Source organism: Carassius auratus, chromosome 7 (genome assembly GCF_003368295.1).
Source record: "Carassius auratus strain Wakin chromosome 7, ASM336829v1, whole genome shotgun sequence".
Taxonomy (NCBI): Eukaryota; Metazoa; Chordata; class Actinopteri; order Cypriniformes; family Cyprinidae; genus Carassius; species Carassius auratus.
In genome coordinates, this window is record NC_039249.1 from 13,527,001 (window position 1) to 13,548,120 (window position 21,120).

Sequence of the window (21,120 nt, forward strand, 5' to 3'; positions counted from 1 at the left end):
ATTGTTAATAAGACCTAGTGTCATCTGGGATTAAAAGATATAGGGGATGCTACCTCAGAATCTGGCCAAAACGAGGTATTGTTGAAGGCAGCACAGTGTTGCTGCCTTGGAAAAGCCTTTGTGTCAGGAGCATTTCTATGCCTTAACATGCTGCCTACATATGGTACTAGGATTTGGAACTATAAATAACCCTCTCTCATACATTTCAATTTTTGCAAATTCCTATAAAAATGCTGTTCAGCAGGAAAAAAAAAGTACTGTACAGACTGATAGGTTCAGTATTAAAATATTGTTTCATTGACAGAGGTTTTTGTCAGGTATGATTATTATGTGTGCTGTCATACTGTGCACAATTCATCCGAGAACATTTGACATGTTTATCTCTCAAGACTGTTTGTTTTAGTCGCTATAAATAAAAAAAACAGCAAGCTGCTATTAAAACTACTTGGGCAGCTTCAATGAATTATTCTTGACAATTGAAGTGGATATCTACTGAATCAGAGATGATAGGCTGTTAGTCTTTATGCAAGTTTGCTGGACTCTTGGCATTCCAAACTAAGAAATATGTAGGTTGGGATGGAAGTAATTTCACAAAGTGCATCTACATCTGTGTTGGAGCCTCTAAATAATGAAAAATATTCTGCCAGCAGTGAGCCGCTCCTGCGGTAAAGACACGTTGCATGTCAAACTTAGAGAGAATGGGATTTAACCCCATTTGACCCCCACTCTTAAAAGACCAAATGCAGGAGAACAGATCTGGTGCACCTATCTGATAATACCACAGTGGCTTTGGTCTATTTTGTTTGTCTCTTGGAGGCAAAGAGCCAGTACCGAATATTCTTCTTGAACACTTGCCAGATGGCCGTTATCCCAACTGGGGCTTGTGTTTTTGTTGCATGCAGTTCAGAGCTGGCATCAGGACATCAGAAAGCTCACACACATACAGTAGTAGTCACTCTGTATTCTTTATGCATGCTAAAAAGTCACACTCTATGCCTACTTTCATTAAAAAGTGTCCTCATTTCATGCTGAATTAGTCATGTCTTAATGCAGTACAGTGTCATTAGTGAATCCGGTGTAATTTGATTGACAGATCAGCAGAGAGCCGAGTCACGGTCTAGTCTCATGGTGACCATAATGATCATCTTCTTGCTGCCCTACCCACTCCATCACCTAACGTGGGCCATCCTTTGTCCTTCCTGTCTCTACCTCCCCACCGTAATCCCCATCTATCCATCTGTTGGTTCTGCTTATCACACCCTGTCCATTATCAACAGGGAGGTTAGAGGAAGGAAAACAACAGACTGCTCCTCTCCTGGAAATGACTATCTCTAGGGAATACTCTTTCAGTCAGTGCAGCCATGCTTGAAGATACAAGGACACAGGAGTACATATGGGAGGAATAGTGTTGTCCAAAGACCCAGTATTTTGGTACTAAGTCTGTACTTAAAAAATGTTAAGGTGCCAGGTTTTCTTAAGTACCCGTGGGACCGAGTATCCGGTCAACCCGGTTCTTGCACAATTAGAAAGTTATCGTCTTTATAAAGAGACGTGGCAACCTCAAAAAGAGGAAACGCATCAAACTAACAAAACACCTTAAAGACAGACACCCCGATCCAATGAAAGTGAAAGCAGGTAAGTTTCAATTACATTTTTTATATTAAGAGCATTTATGAATATGATTCCACATTTTAATTTCAATGTCGGATTGAAATAAACATCGCTGTTAGCATATACATAGTTAACAGTTAGCATAAGTGTGGCTAATGCTAATATAATGAGCATTAGAATGAAGTTTCTAAGTATTTAACGCTCCTGAATGAGAACAACAGATTTTGATCTTATGCTGGCTTATACTACAATGCTTAAATAATTTAATACTTTAATACCTGTTTTAAAATATTAATGTATGTTTGTATTTATTTAACTAAAATTATTTTAAAATTTAAATTTTAGTTTTTAATGGTCTTGACTTCAATTGACTTCAAAATCATTATATGGTTTGATCCCTTGTAAAATAATGCCCAAAGTGATGACTAGGTATAGGGTTGCTACTATAATGTAAGGAATAATATAAAATTTCAGTAATTGCCCCATGTTTGCAATTCCATAGTTTTGATAATTTTACAATTATTCTAAAATGTGGGAAATAAGAATAAAAAAAGAGAAAGTAAGTGACAAAACTTCTGACTTGTGGTGAATGGACATACTCAGAAAAGATACACACTCACAATCAAGCTATTGGTAATATGGAGGCTACAGAGTGTAGGATAGAGAAGGAGGGGGTGTTTACCATTTCTATTGTAGAAAGGATCTTTTATAAGCATAACTGGACCCTAAGAGCAGAGCAAGGCTGTCCTTGACAATGTGTGTTTCACTGCATCAGATAACTTCCTCTTTCATTATTTTCTACTTCTTTATCAAAGTCTGATAACCCTCTCAAGGACATCCTGTCCCTAAGTGCATGAAGTTCATGAACAATAACACGCAGTTTATGATTTTCCCCAACATATGAGTTATCACAATCAAACATTAAACCCTAATAAAAAGGAATCAAATGAAATGTAAAAAAAAAACAATGAAACAATGAAATAAAATAAAAAAACAACAACAACAACACAGGGGAGGAAACTGGTGGTCTTGTTTCTTATGTTTTTGAGAAAGTATGTCATGATACACTCAATACATTTCCCAGCGTTCTTAGACAAACATTCTGCTGTTCAACATCATTCAACATTATAGATCACGTACAGTGTGTGGAATTTTCAATTGTTACAGCTGCTTCTGCACCATCCGATGAAGCAAAAACTACATCCAAGCAGACAGTAACAATAACAATAACAATAACAAACAAAGGGCACCCCAGTACACCCTCCAGTATAGTAGTAATGAGGGTCTATATCCCATCTCTGAGCCTTTTTCTTCCCTCCACTGAGTTCGGTCTTCACTGAGAATTGAAGGGATTTAAATGCCCTACAGCTCTGACTAAATTATTCTGTTCTGGAACAGAACTTATACATGTGATTGTTTTCCTCAAGGTATTGGCAACGCTTAATAACACACAATAAGCTTATTGCTTAGGATGATTTCATTAATGTGTCTATGCATGGATGCAGTGAAAGTGCATTGAAAACAAACAATAAACATACAGTGCATATAGAAAATACAGTTTTATCATTTGCCACTTGGCAGCCATATAATGGGGAAATCTCATTATATATTTGAGTAAGAGCTGAATATTCTATAGCGAGTTTCTCAAAGTTCAAGGCTGGCAGTTTTAAGAACAAGATTTATCGAAGCCTATGCTATAAAATCTCTCTAAAGTCACAAACATTCATTCTGACTTCTCTGTGTGTGAAAGGACAGCATGCAACTTGACCTGGCTCTCTTTCAGCTGTATTTCATTCACAGCTGGTGCCAGAGCTGCCAAAACAGGCAGTGGGTCTCCAGGCTCAGTGTTATCTCCCACAGAGACAGAATGGCATCAAAACTCACTCATGCTACTCAGAAGCAGGAGCGGGAGGTTAGCTGCTCTAATGCCCCACAAAGACTGGCTTCCTGGCATAGAGAGGGGCTGAAGCTGTGCCCCTCCAGAGGCCTTTCATCAGTTTTTGTGTCCAATTTTAAAGACAGGAGAAGCTTGCTTCCTGACTTGGAAGCTGTTGGAATATCAGTGTCTTTGAATGATTCTTTACATGAATTAGGCAGAATTGGGTTGGGGAGATCTAATAGGCTTATGTATTGGAGTGATGAATGGGACAGAGTGCACTGACAAATCTGAAAAATGAATGATAACAACCTATGGTTGGTCTTGTATTTTGTTTAATCAGTCCAAAAAAAATAAAAATTAGTAAAGTGAAGATATTAAGCATGGTAGAAAGAAAACCAAAGACATAGCAGCAGAAGAAACTGCAGGCAAGATGTGAAAAAGTCGATAAAGTTTGAAGTCTCAGGAGTCTCTCTGTCCTGCAGCAAAAACAGCATGTCCATGAAAAACACACATAAACCAACATTTTCTCCCATATTCTGCTAAATTTGTAGTGATACCATCCTAGACCAAATGATAAATACTTCATCAGTCTTGTGCAGCCATACTTTTGACTAACTGCACAAATCCTGGCCCAGACTGAAATTTGTTTTGGTAAAGAACCACCCAGGAAAAAAACTACATCTGACTGTCACACACCTGGACTCATTTAATGTGTTTTTGCCCGTGACCCAGTTTCTGTCTTCTGTGTTTAGTTTGATTAGTTCCCAGGTGTCTATTATCTTCCTCATGTGTTCCATGTCCCTGTTAATTTAATGATTCCATCCACCTGTGTTTCCCCAATTATCTGTTGTACATAAGCCTTGTCCCTTCAGTTCTGTTTGGTCGGGTCTTCTCACTTGTTACTCACTTGTGCTCACTTGTGACTACTTGCTACTTACGTGTGTCTACCTCTGTGCTCCATGTTGGATATCCCCTGTGTTGGATATATTAAAAGCCTTATTCTGTTTATCCTCGACTCCGTATTCCTTCAGGCAGCGAAGACCGTGACAGAAGACCCGACCTAATAAGAGAAAATAGAAAACTGCGTGTTCTTCCCTCCGTTTTGTTTTTGTGTTTTCAAAGTCTTTTCTTTTCTTAGTGTTTCTATGGATCCCCTCTATCGTCCCGAATTCCTCATCCTTCTGCTGAAGCAGGAAGAACGCTCTCTCGAGGACCACACCAGATGGTTTCTCCTATTAGCAAATGCCACCAGCTACCCGGACGGCGCGCTCTGCACCTTCTACAACACCAGCCTGAACTCCAAATGCAGAGCGTTGTCGTCCGAAGATGGTCCTCGAGAGAATTTCGCCGCATACGTGGAGTGGACTCTGGCGAGAAATGGCTCATCTCTCACCGTCTGCCCCATAGAGGACCTCGCCAGCCCCACTCCCGACCCAGAGACCAGCCAGCCACCATCTCGCTACACGGAGCCAGAGCCCACCGCAGCCGCAGAGCCCGAGCCATCCATTGACAGGGAACAGGATCTCGAGAGCGCGACTGACCAGGTGTGTGAGCCGGCAACACCGTGCATCGTGGGAGTCCTCGTGGAGATCGAGGGCGTGGAGGAAAGCCCTGCCCACACTCCTGCGACTGAGGGTGAGCTGTATACAGTCTCTGAAAGTCATATGGAGCAAGTTCTGGATCTGATGGACTGGTCTACGGAGGTAATCCCTAATATTCCTGTTTCCCCGCTGGTTCCGTCCAGCCCTGATTCCCCTGTATACCCTCTCAGTCTCCCACTCCTACCTCCTCCAGTCATTTCCTCTGCTCCATTTCCGCTGGTTCCGCCCAGCCCTGAGTTTTCTGTTTCTCCGCTGGTTCCGCCCAGCCCTGAGTTTTCTGTTTCTCCGCTGGTTCCGCCCAGCCCTGAGTTTTCTGTTTCTCCGCTGGTTCCGCCCAGCCCTGAGTTTTCTGTTTCTCCGCTGGTTCCGCCCAGCCCTGAGTTTTCTGTGTCTCCGCTGGTTCCGCCCAGCCCTGAGTTTTCTGTTTCTCCGCTGGTTCCGCCCAGCCCTGAGTTTTCTGTTTCTCCGCTGGTTCCGCCCAGCCCTGAGTTTTCTGTGTCTCCGCTGGTTCCGCCCAGCCCTGAGTTTTCTGTGTCTCCGCTGGTTCCGCCCAGCCCTGAGTTTTCTGTTTCTCCGCTGGTTCCGCCCAGCCCTGAGTTTTCTGTTTCTCCGCTGGTTCCGCCCAGCCCTGAGTTTTCTGTTTCTCCGCTGGTTCCGCCCAGCCCTGAGTTTTCTGTGTCTCCGCTGGTTCCGCCCAGCCCTGAGTTTTCTGTGTCTCCGCTGGTTCCGCCCAGCCCTGAGTTTTCTGTGTCTCCGCTGGTTCCGCCCAGCTCTGAATCTTCTGTGTCTCCGCTGGTTCCGCCCAGCTCTGAATCTTCTGTGTCTCCGCTGGTTCCGCCCAGCCCTGAATCTTCTGTCTCTCCGCTGGTTCCGCCCAGCCCTGAATCTTCTGTCTCTCCGCTGGTTCCGCCCAGCTCTGAATCTTCCGTGTCTCCGCTGGTTCTGCCCAGCCCTGAATCTTCTGTGTCTCCGCTGGTTCCGCCCAGCCCTGAATCTTCTGTGTGTCCGCTGGTTCCGCCCAGCTCTGAATCTTCTGTATCCCCTGTGTTCCCTCCCGGCCTCCCTCTCCCACCTCCTCCAGGACCTGCTGGTCCCTCTGCTCCACTTTCGCTGGTTCCGTCCAGTCCTGATCCTCCTGTCCTTCCTCCCATCCTTCTCCTCTCTCCTCCTCCTAGACCAGCCAGTTCCTCGTCATCCCTGCTGGTGCCAGTCAGTCCCGCAGCTCACCCTCAGTCCGCGCCATCGGGGCGCGGTGGTTCGCCGCTGGACTGCCAGTCTCCAGCTCCGCCTTGGCATGTTAAGGCCCTGTCTCCGCCTCCAGCCTCCGAGCCCTGGACTCCTCCTCGGTCCTTCGACCCAGCGGCTCCGCCTTGGCTCTTAGCTCCCTCGTCTCCACCGTGGCCTGTCATCCCACCTGCTCCACCGGGCTCCCTCGTCCCTCCGGCTCCACCTTGGTCAGTCGTCGACCATCCGCCGCCTCGGGACTCCACTCCTCTGGTTCCACCTCGTCACTTCATCCCTCCGGCTCTGTCAGGCTCCTCCTTCCCTCCGGTTCCACCTCCATCCTCGGTCACTCCGGCTCCACAGCGGTCTGCCGGGACCCCGCCTCCACCTTGGTCGCCTGAGCCTTCAGCTCCACCTAGGCCCTCCGGATCCTCGTCGTCACCCTGGCTCTGCGGCTGTGCTGCTCCATCTTGGGCTCCTCACCCACCGGTGCAGTCTCCGCCTGTCGGCCCCCTGGTGTCGTCGACCCGTCCTTCACCATGGCTCCTCCCGCCGTCGACCCCACCTTGGATCTCCGTCCTGGCTGGTCTCTGGTGGACCATCTGGCTCCTCCTGCTCCTGTCTCCTCCCTGGCTCCTTCCTCCGTCGTCTCCTCCCTGGCTCCTCCTTCTGTGGTCCCTGTCTGCTGGCCCCCTCCTGGAAGTCCGTCCTCCACCGGAACCTCCTCCCAAGTTCCCACCTACGCCTCCCCCTGTTGTTTCTACGGTGCGAGGACGCACCTACCGGGAGGGGGGAGTACTGTCACACACCTGGACTCATTTAATGTGTTTTTGCCCGTGACCCAGTTTCTGTCTTCTGTGTTTAGTTTGATTAGTTCCCAGGTGTCTATTATCTTCCTCATGTGTTCCATGTCCCTGTTAATTTAATGATTCCATCCACCTGTGTTTCCCCAATTATCTGTTGTACATAAGCCTTGTCCCTTCAGTTCTGTTTGGTCGGGTCTTCTCACTTGTTACTCACTTGTGCTCACTTGTGACTACTTGCTACTTACGTGTGTCTACCTCTGTGCTCCATGTTGGATATCCCCTGTGTTGGATATATTAAAAGCCTTATTCTGTTTATCCTCGACTCCGTATTCCTTCAGGCAGCGAAGACCGTGACACTGGCTTACAATTAAATTATTATTTATTTTATATATTTTATTATTTATTGTTTATTTTTTTATGTATCGTTTACGAGCAAGACTTATCTGAAATAGACAAGATTACAAAAAAAAAGATGATCTGATCAGAATATCTTCCATTAAAACATTATATTTATTGTTTATTTCAGACATTCTCTAAAAACAAATCTGAACTTTACACTGAGTGCATCAAATTAAACACTACTGTAAATTTCAAAGATTTAAAACCATTAATTACCATGAAAAAATAAAAAGTAAACAGCTCTTTCTGAAAAACACTAATTGTATCAGTTCGGTACACTCGCAGAAAAAATACACAGTAATTGTACCTTAAGGGTTACCTTTGGCTTGTCACTATGTATAGTACAGCACTCTCAAAAGAACATCTTTATGCTTTATATACCCCTAAAAATTCCTAATAGTAGCTACCTTGAAGTACTATACCTTACATACTATGATACTGAAATGCTAGTTCTAGGGGTAGATAAGTTACGAGGGTGACCTTTTAAAGGTACTGCCACTGTGATAAGCTGTTGTATATAGAAGCAGTTTAGTCTCAAATATTATTCACGCAAAAAACACGATTCACACATGCGTAGACAATTTCACATGCATGAAACCTAATTCACGTACACATAAAAAAAATAACGTGCGTGAAAAAAATATATATACACAAAAAGCAATTCACAAGCGCAAAATAAAATTATATATTTATAAAATGCGTTTCACAAATGCAAAAAACAATTTGTAGATATACAACTGTGCACAAAAACCTTTGAATGTTTAAAATGTACGAGTGTCCGAATGTCAAGGAGCAAGATTCTGCGCACCTTTTGCGCAATATGGATTAATTAGAACGGAAATTAAGCCTTTACATCAGTAATCCAGCATGGCGAATGAAGAACGGGAAGCACGGGTAAGAGTTTAGTTTATTTCATAAAAGTCTGAGTTTACACATTTTATCGTTTACACATTCAATCAAAATACAGTTGTAACAGGACAGTTACAGTAATTATAAATTAAACTAAAATTATCAGGATAGTAAAAAGAAAGACCTGTAAAGACAAAAGTAACATTTTGAGAGTTGTGAAATTATAATTCTAAATAATCTTGTTTTATAAATTGATGTCTGTTAGGTCAGTGTGTACTTTCTTACAGTAATACATTTTAAAACATATGTAGCCTAGTCATTGTTAACCACTACTTTGAAGCAATGTAGTTCGATCAAGATAAACAACATCAAAACAACTTTGAATCAACTGTTTTTTTTTTTTTAAATGGGATTTTTCCATACAGTAAAAAAAAACATGAACAGTAAACATTTCCTTTGTAATCGCTTTTATTTTAAATAAAAAAAACTATAATTTATTAGTTTTCGATGGAAACGTACAAGACAGATGCTGTCTTCAACGCACTGTTCTTCTTTTATGTACTGCAGGCTAATATGCGTGCCAACTCGTTTCATTCATTCCATAAGTGAAGTGAAGTGACCCATACTCAGAATTTGTGCTCTGCATTTAACCCATCCGAAATGCACACACACAGAGCAGTGAACACACACACACACTGTGAGCACACACCCGGAGCAGTGGGCAGCCATTTATGCTGCGGCACCCGGGGAGCAGTTGGGGGTTCTATGCCTTGCTCAAGGGCACCTAAGTCGTGGTATTGAAGGCGGGGAGAGAACTGTACATGCACTACCCCCACCCACAATTCCGTCCGGCCCGAGAGTAGAACCCACAACCCTTCGATTGGGAGTCCAACCCTCTAACCATTAGGCCACAACTTCCCCACTAATAATATATATTATAAATATGCTTAACTGGCTGAAATCAGAGAAACTGTAAAGTCGGACATCTTATGAAAAGTTGTTAGTCAGGAGGAGAGGGACCAAGAGAGAGTGAGGATTTGGAGGCAACAGAGACGAAGATAATAGAGAAAGAAATGAGCAAATAAAAAATCTTGAGGAAATCTCTCTCTCGCTGCAGGCTGAGCGACTTTTGCGCTGCACTCGAAAAGTTCCACATGCATCCTCTTTCATTTTATTTTATGTTTGTGCCTATGCTCTTTGCAACTTAATTATGTTGTGGATCGTGTGTAGGTTATTTATTGTCGCACTTGAAAAGTTTCAGATTGATCCGTTTTTATTTATTTTAAATATTTCGGAGCTTATTCTCTTTAATGATGTGGATCGTTTGTAACTTCATTGCAATTTAATTCAATGTACTGTCGTTCTAATTTCCATAACCGTTATGTTATAGTGCAGCGGTTCCCAAACTTTTTTTTCCTGTGCACCCCCTTCTATGTCCCAACCGGGTTGGCGCACCCCCAATCCCCACTTTAAAAAAAACGCAACAAAGCTGTCTTTTATCGCCATATAAAGAGTCATGAACAAAGAACATCAACAAAGTTTCAATATAATGCAACAAAGCTACGCACAAGCTTCCACTTTTAAGAGGACGAGTGACAGACACAGGCTCAGTAACAGAAAGCACGGTTATTTTCAGCCGCGTAAAAGAAACAATATGCTAGGCCTATTAAATGTCCATGGAGCTAGCAGCAGCATCATCTCAACCCGCGGCCCGTCACGAATTCAAATGCGTCTCACCATGCTGAACACAATTTTTTTTCTTCAGTTGTACTATTATTATTATTTTTTACATTAATTTAAACATTTACTTAAGAAATATAAGCTATAGCCTAATGTTTTTTTATGTTAAATTATTTTGTGTTTCATATAGGATGCATCTGGAACTTTTCAGCACAAAAGTCGCTCAGCCTGCAGAGAGAGAGAGATTTCCTCAAGATTTTTTATTTGCTCATTTCTTTCTCTATTCTCTTGGTCTCTGTTGCCTCCAAATCCTGGGAATCTGAATCGTGTTTTTTGTGTGAATTATATTTGAGACTAAAATGCTTCCATAGTTGTACCCCTAAACTTTTTTCAGGATGAAAAATAAAATGTACTCTTACTCCCAGAAGACACGTGGCACCATGAAATTAACATGGGCAATTTCAGCCAACACTGGCATTTTTGTGGGCAATGTGCATCAGACGGTCATTAAACAAGCTGTGGTCGATCACTGGGTGTGCCGTCTGAGACTAAGACTAATGCTTCAGTCCATGCCTACACACACCCCTTGCATCCCCTACATAAAGAGAAGTCCTCAAAATGGACATAATACATTTTCTTGAAGCTTAACATCAATTACCAGTACACCTAAATGAATATGACTTTATTTTTACTATCTAATTCTCCACTTAATTTTTCAACCCTTGATTTTCTTGTAGTGTAGTGTACCTATACACTGAAGGTCTGCTTTCATTGGCCAAGGCTCACCCATGAGGCCGTGTCAAACATGTCAAACAACCAATCACAGTTCATTTTGTTCATCTTCACGTTTTGAGGCATGGAAATGTCGCCACAAAAACAGACCGGTGTTTAAAACTCTCAGACATATAAAACATTTTTAAAAAAAACTTTAAATATTTCACATACTTTTAAAAATCCAGCGTTTAGTTGATCCTGATAAGCGCTCTTCATCATAGTTCTGAACACAACGTCTTTCTTATTTTGTTTGGGGATTTTTGGAGTGACGCATCTTTGTTTCTAGGCGGAACGTTAAAGAACGCTACATACACGTCTCGCGGAAATCCTGTAAAATTCAACCAATCCGATGAGGACTTCGACACTCCTGAAGTGTTTCCACTTTTGTGTCCCATATGCATCAGACGTTTAAGCAACGTTAGGTCCGTGGGCATGACATCTGAGACTGAAGCTACAACAGACCAGACACATGATGAACACAGAGCAGAGTTAAAGGGAAGGCCAAGGAGAGAGTGCTGTCTCACTAAAGTATAATACATATTTTCTGTCTGCATAGAAGTTGTCAAGAGCTAGCCAAATAATATCCCATTTAATCATTCAACATAATTAGAGAGAGAGAGACATTAATTTTTACATAGGCCTGAGAAGAACACTCCAGAAGATGTCCAATGTCTTATTAGCATTCTCGTGTTTATTTCTAAAAATATCACACAGCCTAATTATAATATATTACTTATGCCTGAGAAGTTGTAAATCGACCAACCACAGAAAAACAAACCAGGCTCTCATATCTTCCACATGTTGGGTCAATGTAGGACATCCTACCAAAACAAAATGCATAAAAAATGCATTTACTTTGATTAATATACATTTACTTTGTTTAATATAACATAAATATGACTAGTTGGTTAAACGTGGTGAACGTGACCACACAGTCAATGTTTAATGAATTTAATTGAAGATTTCACAGACTACAACTACTGAAAAAAATACAATAAACAATAAAGAGTTACACCTACAAGCAAAGGAGAATTAAATGAAGAAAATATGCACTACTTTTTAAGGAGTGTTTTTTCCCTTTGGAATAAATAATATTTTTATTCAGTAAGAATGCATTACATGTAAATGCATAAAATAAATGTGGACACTTCCCCCAGATCAATATTTTTTATAAACTGAATGAGATGGTGAGGAATCTGTGTACTCAGTCAATGGTAGTAATAAACAATTAAAAATACATTAATAAGTAAACACTGACATACAGTAAAGAGAGGCTGAACTGGAGCAATGACTTGTGCCTGTGAGGAAGATGTATACGTGTGTGTGAATGTGTATATGTTAGAAAGGGAGTAACTGTGTGTGTGTGTGTGTGTGTGTGTGTGTGTGTGTGTGTGTGTCTTTCTGTGTGTGTGTGTGTGTGTGTGTGTGTGTGTGTGTGTGTGTGTGTGTCGGTGTGCGTGTGTGTGTGTGTGTGTGTTGCAGGCAGAGAGAAAGATATTCAACCTCTAGCAATCACAGTAGCTGATGTAGGGCTTGGCCGGGGAAGAGGGAGGGAATGAAGTAGCAAGGGAGGGACGAAAGGAGGCAGTGGGAGGAGAACGCTTGGAGGAAAAAGGAGAAGAGAGAAACAGATGCAAGTAACTCAGGCCGGCAAACTAGATGCACACAGGAACCCGAAGAAGATACAGGCTCTTTTTGTAGATGACTGCAGAATTCAGAGGGTGGTGAGCTCAAACCCAAAGGAAAGGTAGGAAATTAGCCTGAATAATTTGGAGTCAGACATTGAGGTGAAACTAATAATAAATAATGCATATTGTTCGCATATATTGAATAAAAAAATATATTTTGTGGACTGATAAACAGAAATCGTGTAATACAGATAAACAGTACACAGATAGAGAGTGGTCAGCTGGTCTTTTAGAGAAGTGAGTGAGTAAGTGTGTGTGTAAGTACGTGCAGTATTAAATGAATAATTGTTCTTGTATGCAAATCTCAAAGGCACAGCTCTCTATAGCTGAAGGCCTCTCTCTGGTTGATTCGGTTATGCTTAAACAGATAGGACAACATGCACACAGACTGCTGAATGATTTAGGACTGTTGTAAACATTCACACTGTATGAGAGCTGAAAACATACATAGAATTTAAAAAAGAAAGGTGAGGAAGGTCCCAGAGAGATGTAGCTAATTTCAAGCCAAACCATTTAACTATTCTAATAATACTATTAGTCATCATAGGATTTGTTAGAAATAAACTAAAGACTAAGGGTTGTGCATGTTCTCATTATACAAAAGCAGAGGGACATTCTCAATGCTGTCTTTAGTAACGAGTGATGTCAATCTCTCATAAAGATTCAGATCAGACACTGGTGATTTAACACTTCCTGTCCTCATTGTGGCCACTATCTTTTCGAATCGCATTTCATTTTAGTTTGAATGGCACAGTCTCATTCATTAGAGCCTAAATTGTTGCTTGCGCATTCCTCTAGGCAAAACTACAAACAGTGGTTTGAGTTGTGAGTGAAATTTTTACAAGCATCCACCAACCGCTTCCTATTTAAGTGCCTTCTAAAGGGTTTCATGGAATAGAAAATGGAGCCAAATCAGCAGTAATGGCACCAATATTTGTATTTTACCTATCATATTTATGGTGTCATCATACATTTTAATGTATCTATTGACATAGTCTGAGTTTGCTTAAAGGCCTAAGACCCCAAGTGATGTTGGGATCTGGGTGATGGTTTGTGTTTTGTTTCTTGTTTACTTTAGTGTCTTTCCCCCCTTTTAGGTTTTTTTGGTCATTGCAAAAAGTTTACCACTAGTATCATGCTAAAACATTTATCTTGTGTTGAGCTGTATATTTCAAAATAATAGCCTATTTTTAGAATAAAAAAATCACACTGTTAAAGATAAAAATCCATGTCAAGAATTTCTATTTTTTATTTATGTATTTATTTATTTATTTATTTAATCTACATAGGTTTGTCCATCTGTCCACGTCACAATTAAACAATTAAATTACATTAAAAGCTAAAAAAAAAAAAACACTACTAATCTCGTTTATTGTCTTCGCATGTGTTTTGCAGATGTCATGGCGGCCGACCTACCGGAGCTCCAAGTTTCGAAACGTCTATGGCAAAGTGGCCAACCGTGAGCACTGCTTCGAGGGCATCCCGATCACGAAGAATGTCCATGACAATCACTTCTGCGCGGTCAACTCCAAGTTCCTCGCCATAGTAACGGAGAGCGCGGGAGGAGGATCTTTCGTCGTTATCCCGGTCACTCAGGTAACGTTAATACCTAGTTGTTTTATGGCTTACACTAAATTCATGACCTCCACAATGTAGAGCTTCAAACTAGCACAAATAGCGGCATGAATGGTGCGAACCTTTCAAGAGCATTATTTTTTACCATTTAGAAATGAGCTGAAGGGGTGAAATGCCACTCATTAACGCCTCCATCCAATATGAATATATAGGCTAATTTATTTATGAAACGTTAGGCCTTTAGATTTTTACAAAGGATGCCACAAAATGGAGATCTTGTCAGTTTTATCCCTGAGGACAAATTTGCCCCAAAGCACGACTAACTACACGGAATAACTACACAGTTTTAGTGTGTGTAATACATATAAATTAAAATTCATGTTTTGAATGAAAACATTTTCATTATTAACATTATTAACATTATTAAATAATAAAAATAAAAATCATATACTTTGATATTAAATCAAAGTTGGAGACAAAAAGGACAAAAAAGGGCATTGAAGAATTACAACACTCAGTGAGCATATGATATATATATATATATATATATATATATATATATATATATATATATATATATTAGGGGTGTAACGGTTCACAAAATTCACGGTTCGGTTCGATACGATACACTGATGTCACGGTTCGGTTCGGTTCGGTTCGGTTCGATACGTTTTAGATACAGCAAAATGTAAAAACATCTCAACTTTTCAGAATGCCGCAAGTGCACCGCGGGTCATGTGACAAGAACTAACCAATCAGCTTCATCCTTTCCCGTAACAACGTTGAGAGCTCAGCCAAGATGAAGGATCAGCTGATCATAGTTGTATATGGATTGCAATTTTGAAATAAATTTAGTAGCAGAGCTACTGCAAGCGATTTTTAGAGCTGCAAATCCATTTATCCTTCGCTGAAATTTCCGCGTCTCATGGAGAGAGCACGTCATTGTTGCTTAGCAAAGACAGACGCCTCATGAGCGCTTCTGCCCGAGCGCTTTGGAAAGGAGGAGAAAGACGCGCTTAGCGTTTTCCATGCGTTTTTAGGCGCGATATGTGAACGGCCCCTAAGGCGCTCGCTCACTCAGCACGCGCTGAAGGCTCGTTGCAAAATGTCGAATGCCTTTAACAGACCAGAAATATAAGATCCTAAAATAACCAACAGGTCTGGTGTTTGGGTTGGATTCCCTGTAAGCTATAGTTTCTAAATGCTGCAGGGATAGTTTGCTGCGTGCATGTTTCTCCTTTTTTTCGTCTTTTCCCAGATAGTACTGACGCATATATCCCAGATATTCCCGCTGGTGTTTTTTTTTTTTTTTTTTTATTCCCGCTGGTGTACCCTGTCATGTTGCAGATGCGACATACCGTTGTTTTTTTATCCACCACTCTCTTGCCATCACCATTATAGCTTAAAGGGAATCCAAAGTGCACCCAAACACCAGACCTGTTGGTTATTGGAGGATCTTCTCATTTCTAGTCTGTTAAACGCATTGGCTATTTTGCAACGAGCCTTCAGCGCGTACTGAGTGAGCGAGCGCCTGCTGAGTAGCCTAACATAAACATATAAGATGGTGTTTTTTTCTTCTTCGGGAGTGTCAGGGGCGTTGCCTGTTACGTTGTTTGGGTTATTGGGCTACCTTGTTGAACGCATATCATTATATTTCTCTCTCTCTCTTTTTTTTTTTTTTTCAAATATAATTAATTACTCCAACGAACCGTTCGGTATACATAATGCGTACCGCGTACCGAACCGAAAGCGTCGTACCGAACGGTTCAATACGAATACGCGTATCGTTACACCCCTAATATATATAGATATATATCTTAAGGTGAACTGCGATTAAAGTGTGCACACTCCTGAACCTTGATGCATGAACAAGTGTGTGTTTCCATGGTCTGAACGGAAGACCAAACACAAGAATTTCTATTTGACTGCAAATATGCATAAAATCTATCTAAAACAAAGCAATACTACGGAGGAGGGATAATGGATGCTTTGCACAAATTCACATGTACATTAATTGTTAGAGAGAACATGAGCAGTTACTGAACAGTGGAAAAACATAGATGAGTCATTCCTCACCCTGTTCTTATAAATGCACATGTGGTGCACACAAACCCACAGGCCTCTTTCTCTCGCAATCTCTTTCTGTTGAACACTTTAGTTGGCTCTGTTTTAGAATAATACGCATTTTCTTTGCAAGGTTTAGATTCCCTTTACACCAGTACACAGTAATTTCATGATAACCCACACTGAAAATATCTCTTACAACGCGATAACATCCGGAGAGCACAATAAAGTCAAATTGATTAGCAAAATGTTGTGTTATTACTATTGTCCTGTTCACAGTTGTATAGTTAATAAATGTTTGTTTTTGCATCTTTTAAGAGCAAGTTGCTATTTCCATCAACCTGAGTCTGAACCATGAAGTCCCTCACCCAGTGGCTTCATATGCTATAAATTGAATCTTTCTGTTACCCTTTTCACAGACAGAGCAAAAGCCTGACTGTTGAGCAGAGCGCAGATACTTTTCCTTTGATCTCTGGCTTTAATGCTGTAAAATGGAGAAGCACTGGAAGCTGTAAACTCCTGGTCACAGACACTGATATAACAGTAGTGTGAACTAATCGATGTGGACATCAATGTGCTCTGGTTGGAACAGCTTTATATGTCTGCTTCATAAGAAAAGATAGAAGACCGGGGTTCTGCAGATTAAAGTGATAGTTTATCCAAAAATGATTATTATGTCATGATTTACTCACCCTCACACCCTCATGTTTTGTTTCAAACCTCTATGACTTTCTTTGTACTTTTCAAAAGATATTTTAAAGTCTGTTGGTAACCAAACAGTCACCATTGACCTCTATTGTATGGCAAAAAAATCAAATCAAAACATTGAGACATTCCTCAAAATGTCTTCTTTTATGTTTATACAGAAAAAAATAAATCCATGATAACCATTTTTTCAGAAAGCTTTCCCTTTTTGTAACAATGTTACTGACTTCTAAAGATGCAAAATGCAAAGTTAGTCAATTTAAATGTGACTCCAAATTCCACCTCCACAGCAATTGGCCAGACTGCACGGAAAGCACAGACAGAAAGAGAATGACTCACACACCATTTATCATTGACATGACAATGAGATTTCGGCGCACAGCTTCTGATGTCCCATTCTTCTCTTCAGTCATCTCCGCTCTTTATTTTGTCTATTCTTCTGTCCCTCCTCTTGAGCACATCCGGTCATGCTACACTGCCCATTGGGCCTGGAGACACTTGGTCATGGTCTCAGCCAACTTGGATAAACTATCAATAGCACTTTTGTGATGAACATTCAGAGTCACCCAGTTAATGTGTGATGTAGAAGGCCAGCTTTGTGCCCTTAATGTGCTCATTCCACAGTGTTCGTGACTCCAACTGGGCTCCCAGGCCTTGGAAAAGAGCTCAGTCCCTCTGACTTCCGCATATGTGTTTCTTTGGACACCACGTGGAGCTGTTTTTCCCAGCTTCTTCTCCCTTGTGTCTCTGTGTTGCATTGACAGCTCCCTGCAAAGTTTGCATACTTACTGTAATACTGAGAAATTCTCACTGAAATCTGCCATAGAGATAATAGAAATCACTGTGAATCTATTTAACACTGGCAATAGTTCAGCATTTTTTGCATTATATACTGTATGTAACCAATATATATATTTGTAATTTAATATGTGATTGTAGTTTAATATGTGAAGTTTGGCAGTTTAATGCAATATTGTCTTTGCTGTAATGTGTGTACGTAGATTATTAAATCTCTCTAATGTGTTTATTCAATCCAAGACATTAGTCTATTTTACAGAGACAACTGTCCGATTAAGAATAAACAATTCTCATAGTAAAATCCAGACACATGGGAGCAATATAGTAGCAGAACATTGGCTTTTCAAATGGAATTCCTCATATGACAAAGGAGCTTCAGTTGTGGAATGGAAACTGCATTCAGAAACCATGATGAGATGGCCAAGGGAAAAAAGAAAGAGAGAGAGAGAAAAGAGCATGAATAGAAGACTGTGGTATTCGCGATGATGTCATTATTAACTGTTTAACCATTTGGAAATGAAACCGTTTCTTTCCTTGACCTGCTAAGCGGCTGTTGACAGGAACGTCTGTGAATGATAATGTGTGACGTGGTGCTGTAATGGTTTGGGATGATATCAGAATTTTTAAAATAATGCAGGCTCAAGCAGTCAGGCATACAGTTACACACATACGCACACGTATATAAAAGGGAGTTGGGCCATCTGGCAACACTGATAGGAAACTGCCAACCAGTTCAGACTACTTTAACATGCCCAAAAGTGCTTTTACTAGACCCACACCCTTTTTATAATGCCCCAGTTAGCATACAGTAAGCTCAGAAAACTGAAATGCCCTTTGTTTAGAATGTTGTTCCAAAACCATGGAAAATGTTGAACTTAGAATAATGCCGGATCATTTTGAAAAAGGCTTTAGAAGAGCCAGCCATGTTGTGATGAGTGTAAAACTCCATCATTTATTAAGAGGTGGTTGAAATGAAAATCCTGTTTTTGTTTTCTTTGTGTACACAGGGTATTCTCGTCCCTTAATTAAATTAGGTTTGAACCATGTCACATGGACTTTTTTAATAATGTCCTTACTACCTTTCTTTTCCTTGAACGTTTCAATTGCGTTGCTGTCTATGCAGGGTCAGAAAGCTCTCAGATTTCACCAAAAATATCTTAATTTGTGTTCTGGAGATGAACAAAGGTCTTACAGGTTTGGAATGACATGTGGGTGGGTAATTAATTAATAATAATTAAATGATTTCCATTTTGGGGTGAACTATCACTTTAGCAAAAAATTACCATTTTGTATGCAACCTGTATACAACAGACACTGATACAGCATACTCTATGGAGCATCCCATAATGATGCAATATTGACTTTTATATATATAGATGTAGATATTAATGTGACACTAATTGAAGTGTGGCTCAGCAGTGGCTAACGTCTCCACTAAGGAAAGTTAAATTTGTCCTTTAAGAAAACACTTTTTTTTTTTTTACAAGAATGTGCTATCAGAGTTATGGCAGTCTAGACTGTAGGCACTTCCACTGACATCATAATTAGTGTAATCACATGGCTGTTCCTCACGCATCATTGTGCTGCTCACAATAGAGGGTGTGGCTAAATATATTATCTGCTTTTGTCTCTGACTGTAAGATCTCAGACAGCGACTACTCAGCCTGATCTGCAGCCAACACATCTGTGTCAACAACCATCCGCTGCCAACACACTCCTACACACAAATCTGTAACTATTTTGCACAAAGAATAACAATAAACAAGAATACAAAATGAAGTGATTAGTGAGACGCAGCCAAGAAACAAAGAGAAAGCTAGGCGTAAAAAGCAAACCTTTCAAATCCCTTCAACACTTTATCCTGTGAATATATGAAAATGTCCCTCAGAGAAAATCATTATCATGGTTTTACATTAATTGTCATGATGTTTTACCAAAATATTGGCAAATACAATTAAAAGATCATTAAAACTGTCATATTGTACCTTTAGTTTAGTTATTATTTAGCAACAAATAATTTGAATAGTTTTAGAAAATCATAATTTAAAGTCACTTTATTTTTTTATGATGTTTTTGTATTTTATTTTTATTTCATTATTCATTAATTTGTTATTATTGCTTCATTAAATTTTGTATTATTATTATTATTTCTTTAATTATTGCATTGCTTTTAACAATGCCCTGTTTGTACAAGCTGTTTTGGTTATAATAGATTATAATATTAAATGAGCATTTTGATTTGAATTGTTTATACCAAAACAGTTATATAAAGTCTTGGAAAACACTTGGACAAACCCAGCAATCCTCACACATATGTCAATATTTGAACCAGTGTGAGTGCTATGGCCGACAAAGGTAAAAGCTTTGACATTTTACAATTGGTTGTATTTTCTGTGTTCTTTTTTGAGTTCTGATCTCCTGTGGGAAATCAAGGACAAATTCTATTAAATGAACACCCCTCAAGCAATTGCATAGCTAATTTAATGCAATAATCTAACACAGAGCAGATCACAGACATGATTTCCATCATGCTAATCTAGGAGAATAGCACAGACATGGGATCAGAGAAAATGTGTGACAGCCAGGAGTTTATTGCTATTGCTTCATTGTTCATATGCCTCCAACAGCTATCCATAATTTCTTCAACAATGACTTCTCTGATATTAGAGCGCCTGCAGTACTATCTCTCTGCATTGTGTTGAAGGCCTGACCTATAGATGAAGAGTCTTTCATAAGCAGCCCACTCAGGGTGCTCTCATGCATGACCTGAACTACAAATCCCACAGGACCTCAGAAGGAGGTCAATGGACTAAAGTGACATCAAACATTCATGACATCATGACTAATGATCGGTCTACTTCTCACTGTATGACTGTAGTTATGTAGCGCTACACAGTGGATGTTTGTGTGTATTACACTGAAGCTGCATTTGTCGGGTGTGATATTGGGAAACTGTATGAACCTATATAAAATAGCTCATAAAAATGTGAATTTTTTCAACTATCCATATACATATTAATCTTGTTATGTTTGTCCATACATTCTTTTGTTTGTATTCTTAGTTCCATTTGGGGGGAAAACATCAGTTCAGTAACCTGTACTTCCCTCCTGCAGTTTGGCCGTATTGACCCTCACTATCCAAAGGTCTGCGGTCACCAGGGCAATGTGCTGGACATCAAATGGAATCCTTTCCATGACAACATAATCGCTTCTTGTTCAGAGGACTCTTCTGTGAGTGAACTTCAAAAGCAGCACAATATAGTCAAATTAGTCAGCCTCATTTAAATGAACTGTTGAACGCTTTCAGTGCAATGATAAACGGTTTCAATTGTTTTTGTTTTCTAAAATGGAAAACCAGCATTTACTTTTACATTTACAGCATTTGCGACCTTATAAATTAAACCTCAACCTGTACACCTCAGGGATTTAAATGTATAAGAAACGGCAAAACATTTAAATGTTAATTT

The 21,120-nt window shown here is 40.3% G+C and overlaps 1 protein-coding gene across 3 annotated transcripts in view; it reads left to right on the forward strand.

Annotated features, from left to right (window-relative positions):
• The window catches only part of LOC113105996 (coronin-2B), a 38,667-nt gene that overhangs the window by 8,873 nt on the left and 8,674 nt on the right, over positions 1–21,120 (forward strand). For 2 of the 3 annotated variants that reach the window (XM_026267451.1, XM_026267452.1), the window contains exons 2-3: positions 13,907–14,107; positions 20,768–20,884. In XM_026267451.1, the coding sequence (XP_026123236.1) occupies positions 13,907–14,107; positions 20,768–20,884 (318 nt within the window). Of the gene's footprint in view, positions 1–12,374; positions 12,571–13,906; positions 14,108–20,767; positions 20,885–21,120 lie in introns of those variants that run through there. The other variant, XM_026267453.1, reaches the window with a different exon arrangement.